Source organism: Athene cunicularia (assembly GCF_003259725.1).
Source record: "Athene cunicularia isolate RWA chromosome 4 unlocalized genomic scaffold, athCun1 chr4_part2, whole genome shotgun sequence".
In the NCBI taxonomy this organism is placed as follows: domain Eukaryota; kingdom Metazoa; phylum Chordata; class Aves; order Strigiformes; family Strigidae; genus Athene; species Athene cunicularia.
In genome coordinates this window covers 29,687,998-29,704,254 of record NW_020799099.1, presented here as the reverse complement: position 1 = coordinate 29,704,254, position 16,257 = coordinate 29,687,998, and the positions used below count along the sequence as shown (strand labels likewise).

Below are 16,257 nucleotides of genomic sequence, written 5' to 3'. Positions count from 1 at the left end.
CCCCCCCCCCCCCAAAAAAAAAAAAATCACTGATGTCAAGATTATTTGATTTGAGTCTTGTATTGAGAAACACAGGTTTTAAGCGACTTGTTGGCATTAGGAAACAATATACAAACTTTTATTTGAAGAAAATGTCTCAGATACGACAATAACTTTGGTCATGTTAAAAGGAGGTCATCCAAGAATGAATAAAAATGAGCTGCTTTATAAGCATGGCCACATACAGTATATTCAGATATTAGCTAATAGAAGCTAAGGTTACACGCATAAATAGGCCTTAGTACCATGCAAGTTCAACGCAATTTCATACATTCATTATAAATTTTCAGTTATTTTCATGCCAAATCACCTTTTGGATAAAAAGGTAAGAAAGAAGTAACACCTAAATGTGACCAAAATTGAACAGAAAAAAAATTGTAAGTACAGACAACGTTTTTATTAAAAAGATCTTGAAATTACACCTGTTGAAGAAGTGTTATACCATCTCTGATCTCCTTCAGTGGGAATTAGTAGTGTTAAGCATTGTTACATATCAAAAAATACAACTCTGTTTTACAACATAGTACTGACATATTCAAAGTACTGTGCCAAATTATAAATAGTAAAATCAGGTTTTGAAGAATTTCAATAGAAAGCAACTTATGCTCACACAAACATATGCACATAGTATAGTCATATAACAAAAGTTTTATAAAAGGAAACAAATTTACCCCATGCCAGCTTGAATTACTGAGGTGGGATTCAATACCTACTATGAAGACTGACAGTTCATTTCTTTAAATATATTTATTAGTCTCTGGAAAAAATAAGACAAAAATTTACTTTCACCAGAATACACACCATTCTTCACTGACAATCCGTTTCTCAGTCATGACTGACATATGTCGGTTCGTATGAAAGTGGCTTTTTTTTGAAGACCTTGCAATAAAAAAAATGGTCCACTAGACTTCAAAAATTCAATCAGCTTCTGCTCAATCGCAGAATAATCCTACACATTGCTTCTACCTAGAGTAATCTTCATCATCTGTCATCTGTAATTGTAGACAGTCACATCTTCCACTGTGACTCAAGGTGCAGCTACAAGTAGAGAAGTGCTTAGATACTCAGTCACTTCAAATACACTTGAAGACTGCTTCTAGTGCATAATCAAATTGAAAATCCTTTTACTGATCATAATGGTTTGTCAATAACTGTAACACCTAGAGTGAGGAAAAAAAGGCATACATCTTTAAGTAGTATTTAACAAAAATTAAAGAATATGAAAATAAAGTTTTAATGTAATACGTTGCGTAACATCAAAAAACTGCACCAGCATCAGTGCATACTGATCATACTTTCCCTACTTGCTCTCTGACAGAAAGTTGTCTGAATCAGGGCAAGGTTCGGAAAGTTTCTGTAACTTGAAAAAATTTGCCATTACTCATGTTTACTTTCATTTTGTTATCAGTGAAATTATCAGTGAAATATATCCTTAACATTCACTTAAATAACTCATTTTAGAAACAGTAATTATTGAAGGAAAAGATTCCCGAAACAGTTCTTGTTTTCTAAATTTCAAATCCCGAGAGAAATTCAGAATTGGAGCCCTGTAGATTGAGACAAATCTCTTGTTAAAAAAAGGAATCATCTTTCTAACTCAGTACTTACATGCTAAATCCCTTGAGTACAGTTTAATACCATTTTTTTTCCTTGTAGTGAATAACTGAAGTCATCATTCAGAATGTATCATCAGAGTCTTCATGCCCATTCTAGTATCTTAGGTTTTACCTTAGACAGGCCTTTGGATGCTTTATCAAATTTCTTATCCTAGCTGTTATACTGTAAAAAGTCTGTTAAAACAATATCTGTATGCATTACCTGCATAGCTCCTTCCTGTACTCATACAAGATGACACAACTGTCCATTTATCAGTTGTTGGATTATAATATTCAACTGTTGATAAATTACAGGAACCATCATCTCCTCCAACTACATACAAGAGACCATTTACAGCACAAACACCTAAAAAATGATGGGAAACCAGTATGAAAATCAGAATTGGCTTGTTCACCCCAGAAGAGCATGCAACATCATGAAAGCAGCAGAAATACAGAAACATACCATTTACACCAAATGACATTACCACTATTTTAAAGTAATTGTTGTGTATACCTGCATTCCTTCTGCACATGTTCATGTCTGCAACCTGCTTCCACGTACTGGCAACGGGATCAAACACTTCAACACTTTTTCTTACCAAAGGACCATCATGACCACCTACCGCATACAATAAATTGTTTAACACACCAACACCTGTGAACACAGGAAAATACTCATAATTACCCAGAGAATGGTTTGACTGATACAAAGGAGAAACAACAGATATTACGTCCACTAACATAATCCTCCATCCAGTCAATGTTAGGAACTATTTTAGAAAATATGTGGGTCAGGATGCATTAAAGCAAAAAGACAGTAACTACAGCAAGACACGGATAAAATGTCTTGCACGCCCATCTACCATATTGCAGCATATAAAGACCAGAGCTGTTCTGCAACAGATTTAGAAAATTTTGGATGAAAAATGATGTGTGGGAAAATGAGGATTGTTGAAATTTAGGACTAATTAGAAGTGACAGTAAATGAGACAGTATGCTCAGCCAGCATAACGGAAATCTGACAAGATGATAAAGCGTAAGTGAATTTTTAGAACATAAAAACTGTGCAGTACAGAGGAGCAAAGCTGAATGGATAGACATTATACAACAGGGATGCTTCCACTGAAGTGTTGGAATACCTTGTAAACATATATATAAAACAAAAGAAAACAGTTAGAGTGAGCACCTTCCTCCTCCAGGATTTACAAAATACCTTTGCTCCTAGGCTCCCCTTTCAAACAAAAGTTTATCAATCTATAAGCTTGGGATGAAGGAATAAAGCTAGTCTGTATCTTCTTGCTAATTGGGCTGCACATATTGAAAAGATGGTAATAGAGAAAGCAAAAAGTAAGGCCTGTTTTGTTTATTCCTCGCTATATAATGCACTATTAGAACCCAAACATCATAGATTTCAGAAATGTAGAGGGTTTTTGCATTACAACTTATGAGTGATGGACCATAAAGACAACTGAAAAAAGCACTACTGTTAAAGTACATTGGGAAATCTACTATGTCACATTTAAGATTATTAACCTAAAAGCTGAGACAGATTTGTAAATATAGTTCTTAAAGGGTTTTTATGGAAAGGGCACAGCTTAAAATCGTTAATAAAGGGAAACAGGAACTATGAATGAGAAAGATCAGTCCTTCAGAGAAAAAAAAAATGCTGGGTTAAAAAAAAGAGAACCCTGAGAACTTAATAGCCAGCTGAAATATCTTTGAAAACATATCACTAATATTGTAGGGAAGAGCCATTCCTATATGGGGAGAAATAGCTGAAATAACTAAATTTTCTTATTAAAAAGACAGATTTTAATAATTAAAGAAAGTGAGAAGAAAACATGGAAGAGTTAATTGGTACCACAAATCTGAAAAATAGCTTCTTAATAAGACACTGTTTTATAAATCATGCTATCTAATGCTTTATCAGTGATATTCACTACTAACATTTCCCCATATCCTTCCCAGTTAATTTAATTTCTTTTATTGCTATTATTTCTAGCTATCATGTCACAGTATAGTGTGACAGATTTTCTTTCTCCCACTCTGATCACACTTTATTAGGCAGGCTAATACAACATTCATCTTGTGTAGGATTAAACATTACAGAGCTAGGAGGGCGGCTAAGATTTTTAGTTTAAATATATGATGTGATGTAAATCCCCCCACCCAGGCTTTCCGTATAGTTATCCACCTTCCTTTTCAGTGTGTAGAGCTTTTCCCCTGCCACACTGACATTTTTAGTTTGATAGGTCCTTATTTTTGATAATGTCCTCTGTTGTTCTTTGGTGCTTCATTTTCCCTTAATCCCACACCCAGTTTCCAAGTCCTACCTTAATTCTTGCTCCTTCCGTCTGTATCCTCTTGTTGCCGTCTTCCGAGTTCTCCTTTCTTTGTTATTTTTCTTCCCTGCCCATTTTTCAGGACCCTGTCTTACATCTCTCATCCCTCCCAAATGGCCTATATCTGGATCTGAAGCTCCTCATCCCAATATGTTGCTGGGAACAGATCTGTCCCTGTATTGATCAACTGAGCAGCAGTTGGTACTAAAGAAGAATAACTGAGGGTTAACCTCTGAAGTTGCTTTTGAATGAAGCTGAAGCAGTAGGAACAGAAGAGACAGGCTTAAGTTCCTTGAGATGAACAGAGATCCAAAGGTATCATACAGGAACAAAATTCTCTTTAGTTAGCACCCACAACACTACCAGGACTACTGATCACCAGCTGAAACAGTTCTGGTGGTTTTGGATATTTGGCCACTACAGTCAAGCTCAGTCAATAGTCATGATTTTCACATTACCACCAACACCTCCCCCACGCACAAATATAATCTTCCATGTTAACAGAGTGGCACAGAAGTATGTTATTTTACTCAATTATATGAATCTGAAATAACTGACTACTTTTCCGCTCCAACTTTTTTTTAAATCAGAGGACAAGATAAAAGGCAGCAGAGAGTGAGTAAACACAGTCCTAAACTTTGGGACCAGGGGACAGAGGAGAGGGGCAGAAAGATCCCAGTAGTTAGTGTATCTAAGGCACTAAATTTGAGAGTTGTAGAAGTAATTCAGCATTTAAAAAAAAAAAATCTGAAAATATCTAGTGTATAAATACGCTACAAGCACAACAGTAGTTTGCAAAAGAGAGTATTTAAAATAAAAAAAGCTGAGATAAAATGGGTGTGCAGGCAGATTGCAAAATGAGGCTTTGTCACAACCCACCAGTGCTATTTATAGAGATATTTGTAATTTTTCCATTTATTTATCTAAATATTTTCCTCAAAACTTGCCAATATTAGGCAGGAGCATGTAACAGTACCCTTACTGCCACTCTGGCCAGTTTTTAATCCAGAATTTACTTCCAAACTGCACAGACTAGCAAGAAGTTTCACAAGGTAACTATGTTTTCCTGAGATACGGTGCATCATGCTTCCTTCATTAACATCATAGTTTTAGTTTAGAAACATGATCAAATCATTACTTTTAGCAATAAGAGACATATCTACTTGCTGATTTTCTAAGGGCATAATGGAAGTATCACAAACTATGTATCTTAATTTTAATGATTTTAATATATTTCTTTCAAAATAATTTTAACTTAAACATCATTATACAGATTAAAAACTGTTCAGAATTAATAAAGAATAATGGAAAGATGAAAAGTTGGCATAACTGTTAATCATCTACTGAGCATACTAGAAGTCCATCCAGTTTTATTTGTAGTGACATCTCTTCCAATTATGAAGCACATTAATGCAATCGCCAGTAGATCTTTGAAGGCTGTTGCTAAAAAGCACCATTGAGTACTTGGCAAAAAAGTGACAACTAAAAAAAATAAACACAGAAAAATTGTATCATGCAATTTGACTTGAAAAAGTCCATGGGAACGCATCTAGAGAAATAAAACAACAACTTCTGCAAGTTGAAAAAACCTGAAATACCAAAAGACAAATAGAGGACAGTGAACAGTAAATGAGATTTGAATCCATAATATAAATAGATAATGAAAATGCAAAAATCAATTTGGAGCTGTGGAAGCATCATTTCGTTAAACAAAAGCAGAATACCACAGGCACTTTTGATGTCTTTGAAGAGAAATATACATACTCAGAATCACAAGAAGGAAAAAAAAAAACAACCAAACAACAAAAAAGTAAAGGAGGAGTTTTTAAGATTATAAAGAAATAAACGGATATACCTTGGCTCAACAATAAAGAAGGGTAACATGTAATAGCCTATACATATTCAAAGGATGTAAACACCTGGTGATGTGAAGAATTACTGAAGATGAAACAAAGGGTACATAAGTGGAAGTAATAGGATGAAACCAGTAATACAAACTTAAGAATGAACAAGGGCAAAGTTTCCTGCAGTGAATCAAAATGCAGAACAAGTCCTCCAAAGAGGTGCAAATCTAGCCACAGTTTACAAGTAAAGTCAACCTGAAAATGCTATTAGAAAAATCAGCCCTACACTGGCAAAGAGACATCTTTGAAGAAATGACATTTTTTTCATCCTGGCCGTGTAGATTTTGATACTTCAGTATTTAGATGATATTGTCACAATCCATGCATATTAGTCTGTATGTTAAAAACATCATAAGTTATGAGAAGAGGAGTAAAATGAGACATATGAAAAAGCAAGGAAAGATATTTACTATTAACAGACTGAATCTTACTCTGTAGGACAGTTTTATGTTTATAACCTGCAATATATCAGCCATCTAAGACTAACACATTCCATTAAACTCAGACTTCAGCTTACCTTTTATATTTTTAGATACGTTTTAAAACCACAAATTTGTTTGCTTTACACGGTTAGTTGATTCTTGTTCACTCACCTGCTCCACTCCGTCTAGTGCTCATTTCTGCAACATAGGTCCACTCATTTGTATTAGCATCATAGCATTCTACTGAACTAAGGCACTGACGTGATGCCCCATCGTAGCCACCAACAGCATACAGTTTACCTAGAAGGGTAACCAAATTTCTAATGCACACAGACTATACTGGTACACAGGCTGTGGGGAAGTCATTGTTCTCTGAACTAGCTACCAATCATTATCTGTCATCAATCAGTTACTGAGTTTCTATTTTGCAAACAGTTTAAGACAGTATGCTATAGTTCTTGACATTATAGGATGGAAAAGGCACCCAGTATCTAAAAACAACGTGACTCAAAAGGTTTTGAATTGCCTGGCTGAAATACAGAAGTACTTTACCCTGATTTTAATTAAAAATTGTTGAAAACCAAGCTAATTCAAGTATGTCCAACACTGGAAGCTTGCAAATATGCCTCCTAGGAACATCAAAAATTAAGATGAAAATTATTTGTACAGTCTGCATTTTCAGATCAGAAACAGAAGTGGTTCCCAGGCAGTTAAAATGCATGCCTAAAACTGTTTCCACACCTAAGAGCCAAGCCCAGGTCTGAATTGTGCATGTGACATCCAGGCTATTCACCACCAAGCTGACTTGAAAGTCAAGAGTTTTCCTGGCAGTGTCCCTGAGATCATCCCCAGCATGCAACCCGCAAAGTCAGCCACAGGTAACAGAATTAACAATAGTGCAGTGCTACATCACTAAAGACCAATTTATAAGGTCATCACAGTAATCAGGCACTCTAGCTTTGCTGACATGCCTAACCTAGAGTATGCATGCTTATCGAGCTTTTCCTTAGTTTGCCCCAGGCACAACTGAAGGTCTGAAAAGAAATTTAAAACAACTATGCTAAAAAAGCTGGTCTAAACCAAGTAGAACAATTATGTATTGTTCATATCATTTGAATTACAAGGCTGAACAAAAAGATGAATCTAAAGTATGTTTGAAAAGTGAGAAAAGGTAGTAGGGTAAAAGATTACACTTCCCCCCCTTCTTTTTAGTATCATTTGTCAACTTACCTCCAACAACACCTACACCAACACTACTTCTTCTTGTGTTCATTGGAGCTACATGAAACCACTCATTAGTCTTTAAGTTGTAAACTTCAACTGATGATAAACCTATGAAGACAATATAACATTATTTTCTCTATAAATCTAGGTGCAACATACTGTCTACTTCCAGAAAAATCTTCATATCTGAAAAATCAAATTATTTCATTTTAAGGACTATTAATTACTGTGCAAAAGGCACAACTGATGTCCTTTAGATAACCAGTTACAGTCAACCCATTCTTGGTGTCTGAAAACAGGCAAATTAATAAAAGCTTTTGTGGAACTCTGAAAAATTCTTCCCTGGATATTTTTTTTTTCTTTTTAATTAATTCACTCTCTCTTACATATGCTTCAGTATTAGTTATTAAGGAAAAGGATCATCTCTGCACAAATGGTTTAATGCACATGTGAAGAGAATGAACAGTGTATGTCCAAAGTCTTCTCACAGGTCAGAAAAAGCTGTTTGTAATCCTATTTACAATACATCAAAATGCAAAGATACATTTCACACGCAAACAGGACAAAAGGGACAGGTAATTTTTCTGCTTACATCTTCCATGAATTAAGGACTGTATGACTACAGAAGCAATACTGAAAGGGAACTTGTCAAAGATTCACTAGTCATTAAGCCTATACTCTGAGACAGGAGCAGACATTCCATTGTTGAGGTAGAAGATGCCAGGCTACCCTTATGCTTGGTTTCATCACAGCTTCCAGGAAAGAGATCAAATCTGATACTATTACATCAAGACTAGTCAAAGCTAATCAGTAGCATATAAAGGCAAAACTACCTGTACTCCCATCAAATCCTCCCACAGCATAAAGAAGGCCATTTAATACAGCTGCTCCCAATGTGCTTCTCCTATCTTGCATATTGGCAACACTTGTCCACTGGTCCTTTACTGGATCATAGGAATCTACTGTGCGAACTCTCAAAGAACCATTGAAACCACCAACAGCATAAACCATGCCTCCCATGTACACCATTCCTAGAGCAGAGAAATGGGGAGGAAAGATGAGCGTCTTAGTCTCTTTGTCAATTAATTGTATTCCGTACTGTCGTAAGTAAGCAGATACTTGACACAATTTACAGTACTCACTACACTATCAGGCTTCTGACAGTGTCATAGAGCCACACTTCATTCAGATTAAGCACTAAAAGTTCTGACATTTTTTGTTACTAATAGCTGACACTTCTGAACATCATGCTTGCTGAATTTGTTCTTGCTCAGATATATCGTCTACTTTAAGATCACATTTTCACATTTTTAGTATCAATTGGTCACTCTGTCACATTCTTAACCTCATATAATAATAACAGGGTATTTTAATTGTAAAATTATTATTATTATACAGTAATATTTAAATTTCTTTATTCTCTGTGTCTATGTGACACAGTAAAGCAATTTATTCTAGAGATTACAAACAGAAGCACAAATTAAGATCAAGTTATCAAGTTTGTATTGTTCAAGATTAGCAAGTAATCTGAATTTTAAGAACGATCACTGAAGTCAAGGCTTAGCCCTTCTCAGATAAATATCTTAAGTATTGTTCCAAAGAACATACGATGCTTTATACAGACACCTAAATTCTGAATCACTGCCAACCACAACAGAATATTAAGAATCATTTACCTGCTCTACATCTTCTGGAAGGCAATTCAGCTACCTGATGCCAGCGTTCTTCTTTAAAATCATAGCATTCAACACTGCGAATTGCCTTTGGCGCCTGTCCTCCAACTACCATCATCAACTAAAAGGGAGATAAAAATATTCATTAATTGTTTGCCTATATGAGAGCCCTGAAAGATCAAAAAGTGTTAAAAATCAAACAAGCTTCTGTACAAGAACTAATTCAAGAATGGTTCTCCTAAAAGAAGAAATGTGAGTCTTGGAAAATAGGTAAAATTCTTTTCTTTTCTTTTTTTTTTTTTTCAAAACACACATGCAATTTGTAATCATCGTACAGAGGAAATTTCTGAATTAGAAAAGCAGGAAGCAATTAGAGTCTAGGTGGAGCTCCCCTGAATGGGGCAGATCCTGCTGTATCTACATCCTACTCTTGACCTCAGATAAGAGAATTCAGCATCTATGATGCTCAGTGGAACTATGACCATCACAGAATCTGATTCCTTTGAGAGAAATGTGCTAAATCTGCTGAATGGAATCTCCTATTCCAATACTGCAGTTGCCATGCTATCAGAAAAATTCTTCACTGGAAAGAAGATAATATCTGATGTTCTGTTTTCTTCTTCTAAAATGAATGAAAGACTATATTTTGGTAAAAATTGAATAAATGCCCCAACTTGGAAGCATCAAACTTTGTTATGGTTGTTTTTTTTTTTTGTTTGGGTTTGTTTTTTTTTTAAAAAAAAAGAAACATGATTACCTCCTCTTTAAAACCAGGCCTATAATTTTATATTTCTCAAATGCTGAAGGGGAGCGGGGGGGAAGGCACAACAGAGGACAACACTACAGAGACAGTATGTAGGGAGGGTAGGTGGGAAACTAAAACATCTGTATCACAAGTAGTATGGAGTAGAAAGAAATCACTTGTTACTTTTTTTGTGATAAATAATTCTGGTATGAGAATTTTTACTGGAACACCCCAAGTGATGGTCATGTTCTCAAGAAATCTGTTAAAATAGAGTTTGAAGAAATAAGTACATTGGAAAAATAAGGCTCTTACTTTTGGAAGGCTAGCAGGTGTTCTCAATTTTGTTCGAGTGCTTTTCATCAATGCTCGTTGCTCAGTTGGCAGCAAGTGATACTTCATAGCTTCAATGAGGTAATCTTTACAAGCACTGCTGTTCTTAACCAATATTTCTTCTTCAACTCTCTGTTTATTAATAGAAGTTTAACAAGGTCTGAGCATGTTAAGGAAGTAAAACACAAATAACAATCTGAAATGTAATAAAGCTTGTGTTACATCACACGAATGCAGATTACTCTGATTTTTTAGACTGTAATTTAACCACAGTTAGACACAAATTTATGTGATGGCAATATGCAGTCATTGAAAAAAAATGCTGATTCTCCTAACTAGTAAGTAGAAGAAACAGTGTTAGGCAAGGTAAATAATTTCTTGAAGCACACTTCTTGACTTTTCAAATACAGATAGGACAGAACACTTTGGGGGGAGGGAGAATAATTTAACAAACTAATAAACCATCCCACAAAAATAAGAAACCACAACAGCAAAACAAAACATAAAAACATAAAGTCAACCAAAAACCAACCAAAAAGACAACCCACATGAAGTGCAGGAAATTCATATCACAAAACCAGAATTTCTAAAACAAACACCTATCAACATGCTACTACACCTACTAAACAATGCTAATAGTGAACTCATTTTTTAATCTTAAATATTTTAGCCGACACCTAAACATTCAAAATGATCTTATAAAATTTTAAAAGATATATTATATCTGAACCAGGTAAAGAATTGTTTCCTTTACCAGCAAGTCTGAACCAACAATAGATTCAATTCTGAAACCTAAAATTCACTTATAAGAAGTAGTGTTGTATCAAATATCATATTAAAAATGAAAGCTAACCTGTTCTCAGCAAATTAAATCAAATTACCAGTGTAGCATGACAGTCAGCCAAACAGATAAATTACTTGTATATGATATCCTCTGTATGTGTGTATGCACATGCATATGTAATGGTGGCTGTCTGTTTATTTTTACTATAACACACTACAATACACTGTTGCAAAAACAAACTGAAAAATTCACATGCAGAAAAAATAGTATTAATTTTTGCTTACCTGAACTAAATATTCACGGGAAAGCAAAGGCAGACGAACATGTTCCATCAGGCGTGCCATTAGCTCCTGCCTTACATCTTTGTCATGGTTTACCCACGCTATCACTGCTTCAAATACCTTCCAGGAAACAAACAAATACAAGTCCCTTGACTTACAAATTCAGTAGTATGAAAATATCAGTATGCCTTCAAAAACAGTTCTTGCTTATACTAAAATTCCTAACATGAAAAAAGACAACAGCAGTGACAGCTCCCATTATTTTCATATTTACCCACTACAAAATTCTGAAAATGCACTAGCCAGTCTCTTTATATCACTCTTCTACTGGTGTTTCAAGGATAGCTACGCTACATTTAAATGCACACAATAATTTCCTTTATACTGAAAATCCAATAAAACTAGGTAAACACACACAGCAGCAGGGATATTACAGTCCTCATACTTTTCCCTTCTTGGAAATCGACCTGCCACATCATAATTCAAATGATTTATTGTCTTTGAGTCTTACTAGGAGAAGCAATCCCAAGCCTAGTTTCTTCTCTATCGCGCAGCAGCTCATCACACACTAGAGCATTAAAACCTTAATTAGACTCCACAGAAGCAGCATCCCATGTATCAAAATCAAAGTGATAAAACCTGACCTTCGGGGTATTACAGGAACAGCAACATGACTTTGCTAGTTGCAGTTTAAGCAGATAGTTCTTAGATTCAAAGTTTCAAAAAGGTTTTAACACAAATCACTAACTAGCCATACAAATCAGCATTCAAACATGCTTTTGAATACAGTTTAGCCTCATTTGAACACAGGTGTTAGTACAGCTATATACTTCTTGGAGAAAAGAAAACCAACATATTTTAAATTGATCACAACTGGATTCCAAATGAATACATCTACAACCTGAAAACCATTAGAGGTTTAAAGAGGTGAACTAGGCTCACTGAAGGTCACCGAGTTTCAAAAATGCATTTGAACGAATGAGATCCAGCTAAAGGCGAGCCAACATGTATTTAAACTCAAGTTTGGTTATACCAAGCTATAGCCATCTCCTTTGCAACCCACATCTGTTCAGTTAGGCTAAACAGCCCACATATTACATACAGTTTTAACACCTTTGTGGAACTGCTGATGTTAAAAGTTAGATAGCATATACTTGCTCTTCAAGCTACTATTTTTGAGTTATTTATCCCTTGGCAAACCAAACTCCTGTGTATGTGACTCTCAGCATGTGTTCTGCTTGAAAATGTGGAAGAATTTCCATTTATTTTAGTTTCCATATTTTCAAAGAACAAAGAGTTATGTGTAATACCATTTAAAGATTTTTAAGAGTTGAGATTAATTTTCAACATCAGACAGACAAGACTTTTGGGAAAAACTGTTAACACAACATGAGCACAATACATGCCTAATTTCACTGAGGAAACAAAGAACACATCCAAACAAGTGTACAAGAGCAGCAAGAGCTCTCTCATCCAAAGGATAAAAAGAATACTGAGATACTGATGGTCTTACCTTCTCTTCTGAGGCAATTGTGAGTTTGTCACTGGATATAAGACTGCACACCTGCTCTACACCAAGATTGAGGTATTCTTCACTAAGTACGACATCAGAAAAGTGCTGTTCTGTTTGGAGGAAAAGTAGTACTCTAACATACAGTGCTAAGTGTATCCCAAAACAAGCATTAAAGCAGCAGAGGAAAAATAGAGGAAAACAAGTCAATATGCATGCTATTTTGTTATATCTAGAAGCAATTCATTAAAACATTTTACATAGGTAAAGCTTGGTCTCACAGAGTTTATATCTAAAGATTCTTGAAAATAATTGAAATATTAAAACACACTATACAAACAGTAGGAATCATAGCAAATTAACATTTTCATCATTGTTTCATCTCAGGACTTGTCTTTGACAATTACTTAAATATCACTTTGCTAACTCTGTACACATAAATGCAGCAAAAAAGATTCCAGAAAAAGAATATGCCCTCTACACTGCTGACAAAGATGTTTTAAATCTGCAGTTCAACATGAACAATGGCTGATTCATTAAAACTAACCATCAGGTCAAATTAAACAGGTCTGTATCCTGTTGCACCTCTCAGAGCTTCTCCAAGGTCATAAAAACATCACATATCACAATCTCTACAATGTGTACAAGATGTGTAGTTTTTCCTCTTTTTTTTAATGCCTCAACTTAAAGTAAACAAAACTGACAAAATTCAATGTTTTGGTTGTAGAGCCATTTATCAAGTTGTCGTTCAGTTATTCAGTTGTTCTCTCCCTTCCTTAAAATTGCTTTTTTAGCCATTCAACTGCTTAAAAAGTAGCTCCTTCCAGTTAACTCTTATTTTTTTCTCTCTTCAGCTATTCTTAACAGAAGTTAGAAGGGACAACTGTTACTGGGAATTTAAAAATTCATTAAAAATTAGAACAAGTAAAAAAAGGTCATTGAACATATTCAAACTAAAGAACTTTTTAAAGCCTTTTCTATCACACCACTAGTGCTACTATAGTTAAGACTGTGTTTGACCGACTGTCTTAAGCAGTTAAAAAAAATTAAAGAATGCTAAATGCTTCCAGATGAAGAAGTCTAAATTTTTCAGGTCAACTTTGCCCAGTACAACAGCTTTTTTTTTGCACTATAATAAAGATTAGACAGCATAAAAAGATAAAATTTAACACAGTATAATTCTTGTCTTTTATCTAGATCAGCATCCTGTTCCTTGAAATGGGCAGCACAAATTGCTTCAGACAAAAGTCCAAGAATATGTATGAAAAGTATAATAAAACTTCGTCCCATAAAGGTCTTACTATAACCATGAAAGATTAAAGACTGGTAGACAGAAGGATATTTTACCTTAACCACATTTTACTAAACATTGAGTTTCGTGAGATACAGTCTAGTCCCCTTAAATCCTGTTAAACTGTTGACTTTAATACCTTCCTACAGTAATAATGCCACAGCATCACTGAACAAAAAGCTGCACATCTAAATTTAAGACCCAGTTTACCATTAATCAGTTGTCAATTAATATCCCTATGTTCTAATACTGAATATGATGATAGGGAAAGCTTCAACCTGTCTACTCAAAATCATTAATTATTCTATATTCTTTTTCAGCCTTCATTTCTATTTAAAGTAGATAGTCCTTGCCTTTTCAGTCCCTCATCCTACCAGCCTTTTCATTCATACAGTCATCATCACTACAAGTCCCTCCAATTCTGCAACATTCTCTTATGATGAATTCATAGTGTTTTCTGACGTATTTCAGGCGATGGGAGAGAAAGGAGGAGGAGAAATACTATTGATTTTTGTAACACAGTCATTACTTTTCCACTCCTTACAACTCTTTATGTCTGCTGTTCAGGCTACAAATATGCAGTTTAAGCTGAACTAGAATTTTCTGAGGTACACTTATTATCTGATTAATTTTACTATTTAAATATGCTAAACAGAAATTGAGAAAGGTAATTTGCAGAACTTAGTTTTATGATAAAATCAAAATTTCAAGTGACAGTGCCACAAAACATCATGACTGACTGTACTCAGAGGCTGAGTTAGGAAGCAAGCAGAAAGGGGAGGCAACACTCATCTAAATCTCAAACAAATCTGAGGTTCAGATGCCTTGTCCATCTTTCCTTGAGAAAGCTGATCCAACAGCGTATCACAGGCAACAGAACACACTTCATATACTAGAAATACCCAGTTGATCTTATAGACTCATATACAAAAGCCTTGCTTTTTCAAAGTTGAATTTGTTTTATGACATGGTCTAAATAGAAAGAGATCCAGCCTCTAAAGCAGAAAAGTTGAGAATTTTCAAAGTAATACAATAAATGTGAGGCTGTCTTCTCTTTTCATGCTAGGAGAACTGTAGAAGGATATCTGAAAAAAACAGACTACCTGAACAACAACTAAGACAATTTTACTAGATGTCAGACTCTGTGCTTAAAGCATAAAATAAGGCACATGGCCAAGAGAAGAAAGAGGAGTGAAAAAAAGGAGAAATTAAAACAAAGTACTCAGTCAATATCTGAAAGCTCAGGTCTTCAAGCAATACCTGGAAATGAATCCTCAGCCAAATGAATTAAGAAAAAAGATAAATAGGAGACAAGATTGCTATATAAATCTTATTCATCAAAAAAAGAGGCAAAGTGAAATCACTTGTCTCTTAAGAACCAGATCGCTTGTTGTCAAGGAGACCATCCTAAATGACTGATAGATAACCTTTTGGCAGAAGCCAACTGAAATTACAGCTAAATGGATTATTCAAAATAATTAGAAACTGTAAAAGAACAAGGAAATGCAAAAACACCACTTAAATCTGCCAATAGCAATTTATCTAAAGCTATTCAAGTGTTGAAGACAGAAGGCATTATTTTATTATATATAAATCTATATGCTTATGAAATGCAAACTTTCTGCTTCCTTTTAACAAGGGTATCAGCATCTTTGAAATAATATGATTCCATACAAAGAGTTCCAAAAATCCCACTTAGATCCTCTTTTCCAAATAGCAGACAAAATAGTATTGGGGTTTTGTTTTGGTTTTTTGCCTTCTGGGTTAGGATTTGTATTATTCCATACTATTGCTCACATCCTGAAAGCTTTGATAATCAGGAGATATTAACATCAAACATCATGAAACTTAAAATATGATCAAATGTTTCATGCATCTGTCCCCTGCAAAATCCCAGTCTAGCTTGGTTTTTATTTGGTGCATTAGGTAACGTACAACTATCAACTTGGGTTTTATTTGTTGCATTAGGTAACATACAACTATTTTCATGAACATCTCCTAGATAAGCAAACAGGTAGAACCATCTGGCTGGAATTTTTCATGAAACTAAAATACTTATTTTTTCCAAATCAGAATTTTCCACACAGTGTGCAACTTTGACAAATTTGTATTGG

General features: G+C 34.8%; 1 protein-coding gene across 8 annotated transcripts in view; it reads right to left on the bottom strand.

Moving 5' to 3' along the window:
* Positions 1–87: 87 nt before the first annotated feature.
* KLHL2 (kelch like family member 2) overlaps positions 88–16,257 on the bottom strand; it is a 59,393-nt gene continuing 43,223 nt past the window's right edge. For 4 of the 8 annotated variants that reach the window (XM_026847494.1, XM_026847498.1, XM_026847496.1 and 1 more), the window contains 10 exons: positions 12,856–12,965; positions 11,346–11,462; positions 10,260–10,409; positions 9,206–9,323; positions 8,363–8,560; positions 7,536–7,637; positions 6,477–6,605; positions 2,152–2,292; positions 1,858–2,001; positions 88–1,199 (listed from right to left, as the gene is read on the bottom strand). In XM_026847494.1, the coding sequence (XP_026703295.1) occupies positions 1,171–1,199; positions 1,858–2,001; positions 2,152–2,292; positions 6,477–6,605; positions 7,536–7,637; positions 8,363–8,560; positions 9,206–9,323; positions 10,260–10,409; positions 11,346–11,462; positions 12,856–12,965 (1,238 nt within the window). In that variant the 3' untranslated portion in view covers positions 88–1,170. Of the gene's footprint in view, positions 1,200–1,857; positions 2,002–2,151; positions 5,569–6,476; positions 6,606–7,535; positions 7,638–8,362; positions 8,561–9,205; positions 9,324–10,259; positions 10,410–11,345; positions 11,463–12,855; positions 12,966–16,257 lie in introns of those variants that run through there. The other 4 variants (XM_026847495.1, XR_003398280.1, XR_003398282.1 and 1 more) reach the window with 4 other exon arrangements.